General features: G+C 43.0%; 1 protein-coding gene across 1 annotated transcript in view; it reads right to left on the reverse strand.

The window, feature by feature from the left end:
• The window catches only part of NLRP2 (NLR family pyrin domain containing 2), a 50,208-nt gene extending 39,195 nt beyond the window's left edge, over nt 1-11,013 (reverse strand). The window contains 2 exon segments of the mRNA XM_059151205.1: nt 10,621-10,701; nt 10,742-11,013. Of these exon segments, the coding sequence (XP_059007188.1) occupies nt 10,621-10,701; nt 10,742-11,013 (353 nt within the window).
• Nucleotides 11,014-15,007: the final 3,994 nt, after the last annotated feature.

Below are 15,007 nucleotides of genomic sequence, written 5' to 3' on the forward strand. Positions count from 1 at the left end.
GCACTTTTTCATGTGTCTGTTCGCCATCTGGATGTCTTCTTTGCAGAAATGTCTGTTCATGTCTTCTGCCCATTTCTTGATTGGATTATTTGTTCTTTGGGTGTTGAGTTTGCTAAGTTCTTTATAGATTCTGGACACTAGTCCTTTATCTGATATGTCGTTTGCAAATATCTTCTCCCATTCTGTCAGTTGTCTTTTGATTTTGTTAACTGTTTCCTTTGCTGTGCAAAAGCTTTTGATCTTGATGAAATCCCAGTAGTTCATTTTTTCCCTTGCTTCCCTTGCCTTTTGCGTTGTTCCTAGGAAGATGTTGCTGCGGCAGAGGTCGAAGAGGTTGCTGCCCGTGTTCTCCTCAAGGATTTTGATGGATTCCTTTCGCACATTGAGGTCCTTCATCCATTTTGAGTCTATTTTTGTGTGTGGTGTAAGGAAATGGTCCAATTTCATTTTTCTGCATGTGGCTGTCCAATTTTCCCAGCACCATTTATTGAAAAGGCTGTCTTTTTTCCATTGGACATTCTTTCCTGCTTTGTCGAAGATTACTTGACCATAGATTTGAGGGTCTATTTCTGGGCTCTCTATTCTGTTCCATTGATCTATGTGTCTGTTTTTGTGCCAGTACCATGCTGTCTTGATGATGACAGCTTTGTAATAGAGCTTGAAGACCGGAATTGTGATGCCACCAACGTTGGCTTTCTTTTTCAATATCCCTTTGGCTATTCGAGGTCTTTTCTGGTTCCATATAAATTTTAGAATTATTTGTTCCATTTCTTTGAAAAAGATGGATGGTACTTTGATAGGAATTGCATTAAATGTGTAGATTGCTTTAGGTAGCATAGACATTTTCACAATATTTATTCTTCCAATCCAGGAGCATGGAACATTTTTCCATTTCTTTGTGTCTTCCTCAATTTCTTTCATGAGTACTTTATAGTTTTCTGAGTATAGATTCTGTGTCTCTTTGGTTAGGTTTATTCCTAGGTATCTTACGGTTTTGGATGCAATTGTAAATGGGATTGACTCCTTAATATCTCTTTCTTCTGTCTTGCTGTTGGTGTAGAGAAATGCAACTGATTTCTGTGCATTGATTTTATATCCTGACACTTTACTGAATTCCTGTATAAGTTCTAGCAGTTTTGGAGTGGAGTCTTTTGGGTTTTCCACATAGAGTATCATATCATCTGCGAAGAGTGATAATTTGACTTCTTCTTTGCCGATTTGGATGCCTTTAATTTCCTTTTGTTGTCTGATTGCTGAGGCTAGGACCTCTAGTACGATGTTGAATAGCAGTGGTGATAATGGACATCCCTGCCGTGTTCCTGACCTTAGCGGAAAAGCTTTCAGTTTTTCTCCATTGAGAATGATATTTGCAGTGGGTTTTTCATAGATGGCTTTGATGATATTGAGGTATGTGCCCTCTATCCCTACACTTTGAAGAGTTTTGATCAGGAAGGGATGTTGTACTTTGTCAAATGCTTTTTCAGCATCTATTGAGAGTATCATATGGTTCTTGTTCTTTCTTTTATTGATGTGTTGTATCACATTGACTGATTTGCGGATGTTGAACCAACCTTGCAGCCCTGGAATAAATCCCACTTGGTCGTGGTGAATAATCTTTTTAATGTACTGTTGAATCCTATTGGCTAGTATTTTGTTGAGTATTTTCGCATCTGTGTTCATCAAGGATATCGGTCTATAGCTCTCTTTTTTGGTGGGATCCTTGTCTGGTGTTGGCATCGAGGTGATGCTGGCCTCATAAAATGAGTTTGGAAGTTTTCCTTCCATTTCTATTTTTTGGAACAGTTTCAGGAGAATAGGAATTAGTTCTTCTTTAAATGTTTGGTAGAATTCACCCGGGAAGCCGTCTGGCCCTGGGCTTTTGTTTGTTTGGAGATTTTTAATGACTGTTTCAATCTCCTTACTGGTTATGGGTCTGTTCAGGCTTTCTATTTCTTCCTGGTTCAGTTGTGGTAGTTTATATGTTTCTAGGAATGCATCCATTTCTTCCAGATTGTCAAATTTATTGCCGTAGAGTTGCTCATAGTATGTTCTTATAATAGTTTGTATTTCTTTGGTGTTAGTTGTGATCTCTCCTCTTTCATTCATGATTTTATTTATTTGGGTCCTTTCTCTTTTCTTTTTGATAAGTCGGGCCAGGGGTTTATCAATTTTATTAATTCTTTCAAAGAACCAGCTCCTAGTTTCGTTGATTTGTTCTATTGTTTTTTTGGTTTCTATTTCATTGATTTCTGCTCTGATCTTTATGATTTCTCTTCTCCTGCTGGGCTTAGGGTTTCTTTCTTGTTCTTTCTCCAGCTCCTTTAGGTGTAGGGTTAGGTTGTGTACCTGAGACCTTTCTTGTTTCTTGAGAAAGGCTTGTACCGCTATATATTTTCCTCTCAGGACTGCCTTTGTTGTGTCCCACAGATTTTGAACCGTTGTATTTTCATTATCATTTGTTTCCATGATTTTTTTCAATTCTTCTTTAATTTCCCGGTTGACCCATTCATTCTTTAGAAGGATACTGTTTAGTCTCCATGTATTTGGGTTCTTTCCAAACTTCCTTTTGTGGTTGAGTTCTAGCTTTAGAGCATTGTGGTCTGAAAATATGCAGGGAATGATCCCAATCTTTTGATACCGGTTGAGTCCTGATTTAGGACCGAGGATGTGATCTATTCTGGAGAATGTTCCATGTGCACTAGAGAAGAATGTGTATTCTGTTGCTTTGGGATGAAATATTCTGAATATATCTGTGATGTCCATCTGGTCCAGTGTGTCGTTTAAGGCCTTTATTTCCTTGCTGATCTTTTGCTTGGATGACCTGTCCATTTCAGTGAGGGGAGTGTTAAAGTCCCCTACTATTATTGTATTATTGTTGATGTGTTTCTTTGATTTTGTTATTAATTGGTTTATATAGTTGGCTGCTCCCACATTGGGGGCATAGATATTTAAAATTGTTAAATCTTCTTGTTGGACAGACCCTTTGAGTATGATATAGTGTCCTTCCTCATCTCTTATTATAGTCTTTGGCTTAAAATCTAATTGATCTGATATAAGGATTGCCACTCCTGCTTTCTTCTGATGTCCATTAGCATGGTAAATTCTTTTCCACCCCCTCACTTTAAATCTGGAGGTGTCTTCGGGCTTAAAATGAGTTTCTTGTAGGCAACATATAGATGGGTTTTGTTTTTGTATCCATTCTGATACCCTGTGTCTTTTGACAGGGGCATTTAGCCCATTCACATTCAGGGTAACTATTGAGAGATATGAATTTAGTGCCATTGTATTGCCTGTAAGGTGACTGTTACTGTATATGGTCTCTGTTCCTTTCTGATCTACCACTTGTAGGCTCTCTCTTTGCTTAGAGGACCCCTTTCAAGATTTCCTGTAGAGCTGGTTTGGTATTTGCAAATTCTTTCAGTTGTTGTTTGTCCTGGAAGCTTTTAATCTCTCCTTCTATTTTCAATGATAGCCTAGCTGGATATAGTATTCTTGGCTGCATGTTTTTCTCGTTTAGTGCTCTGAAAATATCATGCCAGCTCTTTCTGGCCTGCCAGGTCTCTGTGGATAAGTCAGCTGCCAATCTAATATTTTTACCATTGTATGTTACAGACTTCTTTTCCCGGGCTGCTTTCAGGATTTTCTCTTTGTCATTGAGACTTGTAAATTTTACTATTAGGTGACGGGGTGTGGGCCTATTCTTATTGATTTTGAGGGGCGTTCTCTGAACCTCCTGAATTTTGATGCTCGTTCCCTTTGCCATATTGGGGAAATTCTCCCCAATAATTCTCTCCAGTATACCTTCTGCTCCCCTCTCACTTTCTTCTTCTTCTGGAATCCCAATTATTCTAATGTTGTTTCGTCTTATGGTGTCACTTATCTCTCGAATTCTCCCCTCGTGGTCCAGTATCTGTTTGTCCCTCTTTTGCTCAGCTTCTTTATTCTCTGTCATTTGGTCTTCTATATCACTAATTCTTTCTTCTGCCTCATTTATCCTAGCAGTGAGAGCCTCCATTTTTGATTGCACCTCATTAATAGCTTTTTTTATTTCAACTTGGTTAGATTTTAGTTCTTTTATTTCTCCAGAAAGGGCTTTTATATCTCTCGAGAGGGTTTCTCTAATATCTTCCATGCCTATCTCAAGCCCGGCTAGAACCTTGAGAATTGTCATTCTGAACTCTAGATCTGATGTCTGTATTGATGTCTGTATTGATTAGGTCCCTAGCCTTCGGTACTGCCTCTTGTTCTTTTTTTTGTGTTGAATTTTTACGTCTTGTCATTTTGTCCAGATAAGAGTAAATGAAGGGGCAAGTAAAATACTAAAAGGGTGGCAACAACCCCAGGAAAATATGCTTTAACCAAATTAGAAGAGATCCAAAATCGTGAGTGGGGAGAAAGGGGATAAAAAGAGGTTCAAAAAGGAAGAAAGAAAAAAGAAAAAAAAAGAAAAGAAAAGAAAAGAATTTTTAAAAAAAGAAAACACCTAAGAAAAATGTAAAAAAAAAAAAAATATATATATATATATATATATATATATATATTAGATAAACTAGTAAAAAATCGTTAAAAAAGAAAAAGGTAACAGTTAAAAAAAAAATTTTACCCGAAGGCGAGAAAAAAAAAAAATGAAAAAGAAAAAATTAAATTAACTGCAAGACTAAAAAAAATCACAGGAAAAAAGCCATGAGTTCCGTGCTTGGCTTTCTCCTCCTCTGGAATTCTGCTGCTCTCCTTGGTATTGAAACCGCACTCCTTGGTAGGTGAACTTGGTCTCGGCTGGATTTCTTGTTGATCTTCTGGGGGAGGGGCCTGTTGTAGTGATTCTCAAGTGTCTTTGCCCCAGGCGGAATTACACCGCCCTTACCCGGGCCGGGGTGAGTAATCCGCTCGGGTTTGCTTTCAGGAGCTTTTGTTCCCTGAGCGCTTTCCGTAGAGTTCCAGAGGACGGGAATACAAATGGCGGCCTCCTGGTCTCCGGCCTGGAGGAGCCGAGAGCCCAGGGCCCCACTCCTCAGTGCGCCCTCAGAGAACAGCGCCCAGTCACTCCCGTCTGCCTGACCTCCGGCCGCGCTCTGAGCTCACCGAGCCTGCGACCGGTTCAAGGTAACACAGAGCTGCGAGCTTACTGTCGGCTCTGTCTCTGTAGCCGGCTTTCCCGTTCCAATACCCGCAAGCTCTGCGACACTCAGACACCCCCGATCCTTCTGTGACCCTGCGGGACCTGAGGCCACGCTGACCCCGCGTGGGCTTCGCCCCGGTTTAGCCTCTGGAGCGATGTCCCTCAGCGGAACAGACTTTTAAAAGTCCTGATTTTGTGCGCGGTTGCTCCGCCGCTTGCCGGGAGCCGGCCCCTCCCCCCGGGGTCTATCTTCCCGTCGCTTTGGATTCACTTCTCCGCCGGTCCTACCTTTCAGAAAGTGGTTGTTTTTCTGTTTCCAGAATTGCTGTTCTTCTTCTCTTCGATCTGCCGATGGATTTTCAGGTGTTTGCAATCTTTAGATAAGCTATCTAGCTGATCTCCGGCTAGCTGAAGCAGTCTCAGCTTGCTACTCAGCAAATGACCTTCTAAACCAAGTTTCCTGCCTGCCCTCTCTAGACCCATAACAAGAAATATTTTTTCAAGTTGCTCCATCAAAACTCAATGTGATCCATTGAAGCTACTCATCCATCTTTCCTGCTGGTCTAGACCACACACCAGGGAATCCCAACCCAGTACAGCTGCTCCATTGTCTGAGTAAGCAATGAGATCATGCCTGTGTGGAATACCAGACGATTCCTGAGAATCTGCCCAAGGTAAGTGAAAATGCGCGTATGTCAAGACTAGCCCACCAAGCATAGCAACGTGATGCAAGACATCCAGAAAGTAGAAAAAATTCAGATATCCATCCATCCATCAACGAATGGACAATCAAGTGTGGCATAGCCACACCATGGAGTATCATTTTGTAATAAAAATGGATGGCAAGTCAGTGACACACTCAACAATGGGGACAAACCTCAAAAACATTATGGTAAGTGATGAAAGGCAGACAGGAAAGACCATGTGTCCAGAAAAGCCAAATCTAGAGAGACACAATAATATAATGGTTGCCCGGAGCTGGCGGACAGAGACTAGGGAGTGACCACGTGTGGACACAAGGGAACTTTCTGGGGGTGATGTCCATGTTGTAAAATTGGATAGTGGTGATGGTTGGGAAATTCTGTAGGTTTACTGAAAGTTAGTAGTAGCACATTTAATTTGAATGAAATTTATGGATACGCAGATTGTACTTTACCAGAGCCATTAACAAACAATACTACCCAGCTGACTTTAGGCACTCAGTGATGTTAAGGGACCAGAGTGCTGGATGTACATACAGCACATCTCAACTTTCTCATCTGGGAGTTGAATTTCCTAAAGTCTGAGCAACTGAAATTGAAAAATTGAAGAGAAACTCCATATAGTGCACTAATTTTCTGTGAACTGAAGAAATCCAGTACTTTCCAAGGGTCCTTTCCCTGCTTTGTTCCTAAGTGAGGGAGGAAGGCATTTTCTGTGAGACTATTGGGGATTATAAACCATGGAGGAAAGGATGTGCGGTGTGGGGGGGGGATGGAGCTTACAAAAGGAGGGTGCAGAGGACAGAACAGGATGTGGTAGTTGTGGCTTGGCTCGCTCCAACACTGACCAACCTGGCTCCTTTCCTTCTGCACACTGTTGGGTTTCTTCCAAGTTTGCACATTTTGGTTCTGGATTCCTGGTGAACCCTGAGAAAAGAGGGGCCATTATAGGCTTCTCTATTGAGACTTCCGTCTGGGGAGAGAGTGGGACTTCAAGAAGACTTATGTTTGACAACTGCATCTCATACATAAGCCCAGATGACATAAAAAGGATCTTAACATTCTATGGGAGAGAAGATTGTGTCAGGCCACGATCTTGGGCTTACATGCCTTTTCTGGCTTCCTATGTGGTTGAGAACACACAGTGACTGTCTCATGAGAGGGCGTTGTATGCACAATCATCTCCAAAGACCAAGGAGCTGTAAGACTGAAGAAAAAGGCTGACCAGTCCAGCCTGACGACAAATGGTTAAAGATTTTATTTGACAGAGAAAGAGCACAAGTAGGGGAGCAGCAGGCAGAGGGAAAGGGAGAGAGAGACACAAACTCCCCACTGAGTAGGAAGCAGGACATGGGGCTCTATCCCAGGACCCTGAGCTGAAGGATAACACTTATATGAGCCACCCAGGTGGCCCCAAGAAATTGTTTAATAAGGGGACAGAAGTATGTATTTGGTAGCTGCAAGACCAGCTGATCTCCACGACCCTGCTTCCATAGCCCTAGAGGCTGGGAGTGCTAATGGGGGTCTACCCGGAGGAGAGTAAGAATGGGTGTGTGCCACAGTTCTAGCTCCAGAGAAGGTCAAGGACATTATGCCCTGAGGGTATATTCAGGGGTGTAGTTAAACAAAAGGAATGACTGTGACTGTGGTGGGGGTGGTGTTCAAGAAGGCTGCACGTCCTAGAGTGCTCATCATGGTGGATTTGTCCCAGGAGGCACCAGTCAAGTTCACACAGTGAGAGAAATGAATACAGTGAGAGAAATGTGTGTACCCTTGCTCTGTCTTGAGGCCATCACAAAGCTTTCACAGATTAACCTTCTGGTTTCTGATGAGGTAGATAAAACCAAACTGTCCTGGGAGGGGATGTAGGAATACAGTAGAGTCCTGATGGGAGAGGGAGTACTATAAGCTCAACACTGGATAAAGAAGTGGTGAGTCTGGGAGAGTTCTGAAGAGAATCCCAGGAGGTAGTTGGCTGTAGGCATCTAAAGTTCAGGGAGAAATGCTGGTGTAAAGATAGCCTTTGCAAAGGCATCAGGACATAAATAGCCAATAAGACTCCAAAGGATATCAACCAGGACCAGGATGCTGAGTGAGAAAATGGCCAGCCAGTCATTCCTTTTGAAGATGAGGCAGAAGAGCAAGAATTCTGAAAGAATGGAAGAAAAAATAATCCTCAACAAGCCACAGAGCAAAGGCAACAAGGTCATAAAAGCCAAGAGCAGGTTTCTGAATAAAGAATTCTCCACGCTTTTAGTCTGAACACTTACTGGAATGAATACCTACTTGGCGGTATTGCCAAGTGTAAGATCTGATGGACCACCAGTCTCCTTCTGACATTTGGTTAGGTCATCATTGTAGAACCCTTTGGCACTTGTGTATTGATAGAAGAAGTCAGGACATCTAGGTTGAGATTATCAATGGTTGTGCCTTTGCTTTTCAAACCACACTCCCATTTACTATTGCCTTGAGCCCAAGTCTTATCACTAAGGATACTGGTGATTTGGGATATGGAGAGGGGAGAATGTTCATAATCACTAATTCAAAAATCCTTTTGGCTGGGGTTAGCAAACTTAATTTTCTAGTTCCTGCAAAGGGACAGACAGTAAACATTTCCTGCTTTTCAGGCCACACCACTCATCTCTGCCCTTGTAAAGCAAAAGCTGTCATAGGTAACATATAAGCAAATAAGCATGCCACATGCAAAGAAAACTTCATTTATGAATACTGAAGTTTAAGCTTCCTATGATTTTCATAGGCTGTAAGGCAGTCTTTTGATCCTCCCAACCATTTAAAAATACAAGAACAGTTCTTAGCTTGTGGGAAGGTCAAAAGTACATGGCAGGCTGGAGCTGGTCTGGGAGTCTGGTTGGCCAGTCCTTGCTGTAGGTCATGCTAAAATCCAGCCTGTCCAGATTCCAAGGAAAGCTCTTACTTTCCTGCTTCTGTGTGCATTTACTGACTTCTGGTATAAATACCAGCTCATGGAGCTCCCCTGGTCTCCCTCCTCATCCACTGGGATGGCTGCAGAGAGAAGGGCTTGGCTTTCCTTGAATTCTTAGTGCTCAGCACCATGTTTTGTCTAATTAAAACAAGCTCCTGAATTTCAAAGTCTCACATAAGAAGTAAATGAGGTAGCTTATCTAATTCTGGAGGCTTGTTCCAAGAGACTCCACAGCTGCTTCTGGGAGAGGAGGAGGTGGGAAAACTCACACTTTTCAGAGCCAGACCCTTTTAGCTGCTCATCTTGGAGTTTCTTCATGCTATTTCCAAATTTATAATCTCCAGAGGCCAGCTGGGAGTGAAAACCCTCCCCTGTCCATTGAAGACCAGGAACAGTAAGCTAAAAACAGATCTCTAGATGGAATAAAACAGGCCATTTTTACGGAAAAAGAAAATGGTAGGTAAGGAAGAGCCTTTGAATACCCTTGCTGAAGAACAAGAGAGAAAATGTTCTCTAGAACAGTGTGCTCTCCAAAACAAATATAACACCTCTCACCTATGTAACTTTGTATTTTCTAGTAGCCACACAATGAAAGGTCTAAAGAGGTACAACGGACTTTCATAATTTTTATGTAACTAAGACACAATGGAATATTACACAGTCATCAGAAAGGATGAATACCCAACTTTTGCATCAGTATGGGTGGAACTAGAGGGGATTATGCTAAATGAACTAATTCAAGCCAAGAAAGTCAATTATCATATGGTTTCACTTACTTGTGTAACATAAGGAATAGCATGGAGGACATTAGGAGAAGGAAGGGGAAAATGAAGGGGAAATCGGAGGGGGAGATGAACCAGAGACTATAGGCTCCAGGAATCAAACAGGTCTCAAGAGCGGAGGAGGCATGGTGGGGGATGGGTGAGCCCGGTCATGGGTATTAAGGAGGGCACAGATTGCATGAAGCACTGGGTGTTATAGGCAGACAATGAATCATGGAATAATACACCAGAAACTAGTGATGTCCCATATGGTGACTAACACAATTAAAAAATATTAAAAATATAAAAATAATAAAATGCTATCACTTTGATGTGTAGTCAGTGTAAGAGTGGCTCATGAGATAGTACATTAACCCATGCAGTTAAAAGCCCATGTGTGTCCTAGCCTGGTAGCACGCCTGAACAGAACCAACCTCATGCCCATTGGGCACTAACTGCATATGGCCACTGTTAGGCAGCAGAGCCCAGGCTTGGGTGCACGCAGGCATCACTGGGAAGCTCTCAAGAAATCCACATCTGGGGGAGACACAGATCATTTAGCTCAAAGTCTCTGGTGATTGGTTCTGGACATCAGCACATTGAAGCTCCTGAGAGGACTGCCCAGAAGAGTGAAAGCTGACAACCGCTGACCTACAACTCAGTGCTCCACTTAGGGGACACTGGGCGGTGTCTAGAGACATTTTTGGTTGTTTCAAGTGAGAGGTGTGTGCTGCTAGTATCTAACGGGTAGAGGTGCTGGGACGCTAGCACTAGGGTCCCAAAGGTACAGCTAAATATCGTGCAATACAAAGGAGGTCTCTTCACCCAGCCCCAAATGCTATAGCTGATCAAAAGGAAGGTAGGGGTTTGTTTCTGTGAGTGTGTGGAAGGAAACATGAGTGGGAGCTGAAAACCAGAGGGTGTGTAATAATTTAACACCTTGGATGTGTGAGAGAATGGGATCCGGAATATACTCCAGGAATTGTCTTGGACGAGAGAAGGGATATAGACTGAGGTGGGAAGGTATACAATCCCAGGGTAGAGTAGAAATAGCTAGAATGAGAGATACCACCAGACTTTAGGAAAGTCTAGCACTTGGGTTCAGGACAGGTGGCCTCTCCAAGGCTCAGTGTTATTCCTACATATGTAAAACTCTGGAGGCTCTCCTCCTTCCTCCTGGGACACCTTGTGGGCTAGTTTCTACTTACCTGTGAGCTCATCCTTTGCTCTCTCAGAAAGATCTGTTTGGTTCATCTTGTCAAAGACCCGGATGGTCACCATCTCTACCCAGTGGCTGGGGCAGCGATTGGTGAGAATTTCTGTCAGTTGCTTCCCATCAGCCTCCTCTACTTCTGTCACAGGGATGTGCTGTAACTCCTCTTGTGGGGAAAGGGACCTCAACAGAGATTTGAACTGGCTCAGCTCATCTTGGCTGAGCCGCTCCAGGAGGGGCTGAAGGTTGAAACCCAGCTGTGCATAAGGTTGCATCTTGTCCTGCATGAAAGATCTGAGCTTCAGACATTAAAGAATAATCAAGGGAAGAAAGAAGAGACCATGAATGGGTACTCCTGTCTTAAACACTGGTTGCCTTTGTGCCAGGAACTGGGCAATTCTCACTGCTCAGCCTGCTGCTTTGGAAACCAACTCCCCTGAAGAGGGAAAATTCACTCACAACCCCCTTAGTTTTTGCCTTGACACAGTGATTCCCATTTTGGGAGTCTGGGAACCTTTTGAGAGTGTGCAAATCTCTGAGGGTAGGTATCAAGTCCTCACAGATCCATCTCCTGGACCTAGCAGATCATCTGTTAGTTTTTAGTAAATTTGGTGTACAAATGAACTAATGAGAACTAACCACTTTAGCTCTCTGGAGCAACCTGACATGTTGTCATTTTAGTATGTTTATGGACCTTGACTACAGAACAGTCTTAAGTTGACAACATCTCAGAGAGGAGAAGCAAGATAGTGGAGGAGTACGAGATGGAGATGACATCAGGTTGCAGAAGTCCAGCTAGATAGTTATCAAACCATTCTGAACACCTACAAACTCAACAGGAGACTGAAGAGAAGAGCAGCAATTCTATGAACAGAAAATCAACCACTTTCCAGAAGGTACAACATACAGAGAAGTGAATCTGAAGCGACTGAAGATAGACCGTGGGGTCTCCCGCAAGCTCCCAGCCAGCTGTGGAGCAGCAGAACGCAAAATCGGAACTTGTAGAAGTCTGCTCCACTGAGGACATCACTCCAGAGGCTAAGTCGGGGCGGGGGGTGGAGCCCTCACAGGAACAGTGTGGTCTCAGGTCCTGTGGGGTCACAGAAAGACCAGGGGTGCCTGAGTGTGGCAAAGCCCCTAGGTATTGGAGCAGGGAAGCCACTGCAGAGATGGAGCCAAGGAGAGACTCTTAGCATGGGGTTACCTTAAACTGTTGGGCCACTGCTCTTTAAGCAAGGACCCCACATGTGGCAGAACTGGGGAGACCCCCTCCTTCCTCCTCTAGAGCAGTGCAGAGTGCGTGGCAGGAATCTGCTGGGTTTGGAGACTCCAAACGGGGCCATGCACCAGAGACAGAAATGCACAGTCACAGACGGGTGAGCTTGGAGCGTGGCTGGAGACCAGGGAGACTGGAGGGACTGACAGCTTTTCTCTGAGGGTGCACTGAGGAGTGGGGCCCTGAGCTCTCGGCTCCTCCAGGCTGTAGATTGGGAGACCACCATTTTTATTCCTTCATTCTTCATTCCTGTCCTCCAGAGCTCTACAGAAAGCATTCAGGAAACAAAAGCTCCTGAGCACAAACCCAAGCATATTGAGCAGATCGCTCAGCCTGGCCCCTAGCAAGGGCAGTGCAGTTCCACCTCAGGCAAAGACATTTGAAAATCATGGCACTAGGCTCCTCCCCCAGAAAATCAGCAAGAATGGCCAGTCAAGACCAAGTTCACAGATCAATGAGAAACTCAGAACTTCAGAGCTAAGGGAAAGCAACACATAGAATTCATGGCTTTCCCCCCCATGATCCTACAGTCTTTCAAAATTAAATTTTTAAAACTTTATTTCTTCTTACTATTATTTTTATTTCTTATTCTATTTATAAAGATTTATTTACTTATTTATTTGACAGAGATCACAAGTAGGCAGAGAGGCAGGCAGAGAGAGAGAGAGAGAGAAAGAGAGAGAGAGGAGGAAGCAGGCTCCCTGTAGAGCTGGATGTGGGGCTTGATCCCAGGACACTGGGATCATAAACTGAGCTGAAGGCAGAGGCTTTAATCCACTGAGCCACCCTGGAGGCCCTTTTATATTGTTTATAAATTTATTTTATAATTAAAAAAACTTTATTTGTTTTCAGCATAACAGTATTCATTATTTTTGCACCACACCCAGTACTCTATGCAATCCGTGCCCTCTATAATACCCATCACCTGGTACCCCAACCACTCACCCCCCGCCACTTTAAACCGCTCAGATTGTTCTTCAGAGTCCATAGTCTCTCATGGTTCACCTCCCCTTCCAATTTCCCCCAACTCCCTTGTCCTATCTAACTCCCATGTCCTCCATGCTATTTGTTATGCTCCACAAATAAGTGAGACCATAAGATAATTGACTCTCTCTGCTTGACTTATTTCACTCAGCATAATCTCTTCCAGTCCCGTCCATGTTGCTACAAAAGTTGGATATTCATCCATTCTGATGGAGGCATAATACTCCATAGTGTATATGGACCACATCTTCCTTATCCATTTGTCCGTTGAAGACCATTGCTGCTATAAACATTGGGGTACAGACGGCCCTTCTTTTCACTACATCTGTATCCTTGGGGTAAATACCTGAATGCAATGGCAGGGTCATAGGGAAGTTCTCTTTTTAATTTCTTGAGGAATCTCCACATTGTTCTCCAAAGAGGCTGTACCTACTTGCATTCCCACCAACAGTGGAAGAGGGTTCCCCTTTCTACACATCCCCTCCAACACATGTTGTTGCCTATCTTGCTAATTTTGGCCATTCTAGCTGGTGTAAGGTGATATCTCAATGTGGTTTTTTTTTTTTCAATTTATTTATTTCCAGAAAAACAGTATTCATTATTTTTTCACCACACCCAGTGCTCCATGCAATCCTTGCCCTCTATCATACCCACCACCTGGTACCCCAACCTCCCTCACCCCAGCCACTTCAAACCCCTCAGATTGTTTTTCAGAGTCCATAGTTTCTCGTGATTCACCTCCCCTTCCAATTTACCCCAACTCCCTTCTCCTCTCTAACACCCCTTGTCCTCCATGCTATTTGTTATACTCCACAAATAAGTGAAACCATATGATAATTGACTCTCTCTGACTTATTTCACTCAGCATAATCTCTTCCAGTCCCATCCATGTTGCTACAAAAGTTGGGTATTCATCCTTTCTGATGGAGGCATAATATTCCATAGTGTATATGGACCACATCTTCCTTATCCATTTGTCCATTGAAGGGCATCTTGGTTCTTTCCACAGTTTGGCGACCGTGGCCATTGCTGCTATAAACATTGGGGTACAGATGGCCCTTCTTTTCACGACATCTGTATCTTTGGGGTAAATATCCAGGAGTGCAATTGCAGGGTCATAGGGAAGTTCTATTTTTAATTTCTTGAGGAATCTCCACACTGTTCTCCAAAGAGGCTGCACCAACTTGCATTCCCACCAACAGTGGAAGAGGGTTCCCCTTTCTCCACATCCTCTCCAACACATGTTGTTTACCGTTTTGTTAATTTTGGCCATTCTAACTGGTGTCAGGTGATATCTCAATGTGGTTTTAATTTGAATCTCCCTGAGGGCTAATGATGATGAACATTTTTTTCATGTGTTTGATAGCCATTTGTATGTCTTGATTGGAGAAATGTCTGTTCATATCTTCTGCCCATTTTTTGATATGTTTGCCTGTTTCGTGTGTGTTGAGTTTGAGGAGTTTATTATAGATCCTGGATATCAACCTTTTGTCTGTACTGTCATTTGCAAATATCTTCTCCCATTCCGTGAGTTGCCGCTTTGTTTTTTTTGACTGTTTCCTTTGCTGTGCAGAAGCTTTTGATTATGAATGAAAAGGGAGAGATCACAACTAACACCAAGGAAGTAGAAACAATCATCAGAAGTTATTATCAACAGTTATATGCCAATAAGCTTAGCAACCTAGATGAAATGGATGCATTCCTGGAAAACTATAAACTACCAAAATTGAACCAGGAAGAAATCGACCACCTGAATAGACTGATATCTAATAACGAGGTTGAAGCAGTGATCAAAAACCTCCCAAAAAACAAGAGCCCAGGACCTGATGGATTCCCTGGGGAATTCTACCAAACATTCAAAGAAGAAATAACACCTATTCTCCTGAAGCTGTTTCAAAAAATGGAAGCAGAAGGAAAACTTCCTGACTCTTTCTATGAAGCCAGCATTACCTTGATCCCCAAACCAGGCAAAGACCCTACCAAAAAGGAGAATTTTAGACCAATATCAC

This window comes from Mustela lutreola, chromosome 16 (genome assembly GCF_030435805.1).
Source record: "Mustela lutreola isolate mMusLut2 chromosome 16, mMusLut2.pri, whole genome shotgun sequence".
Classification (NCBI taxonomy): Eukaryota; Metazoa; Chordata; class Mammalia; order Carnivora; family Mustelidae; genus Mustela; species Mustela lutreola.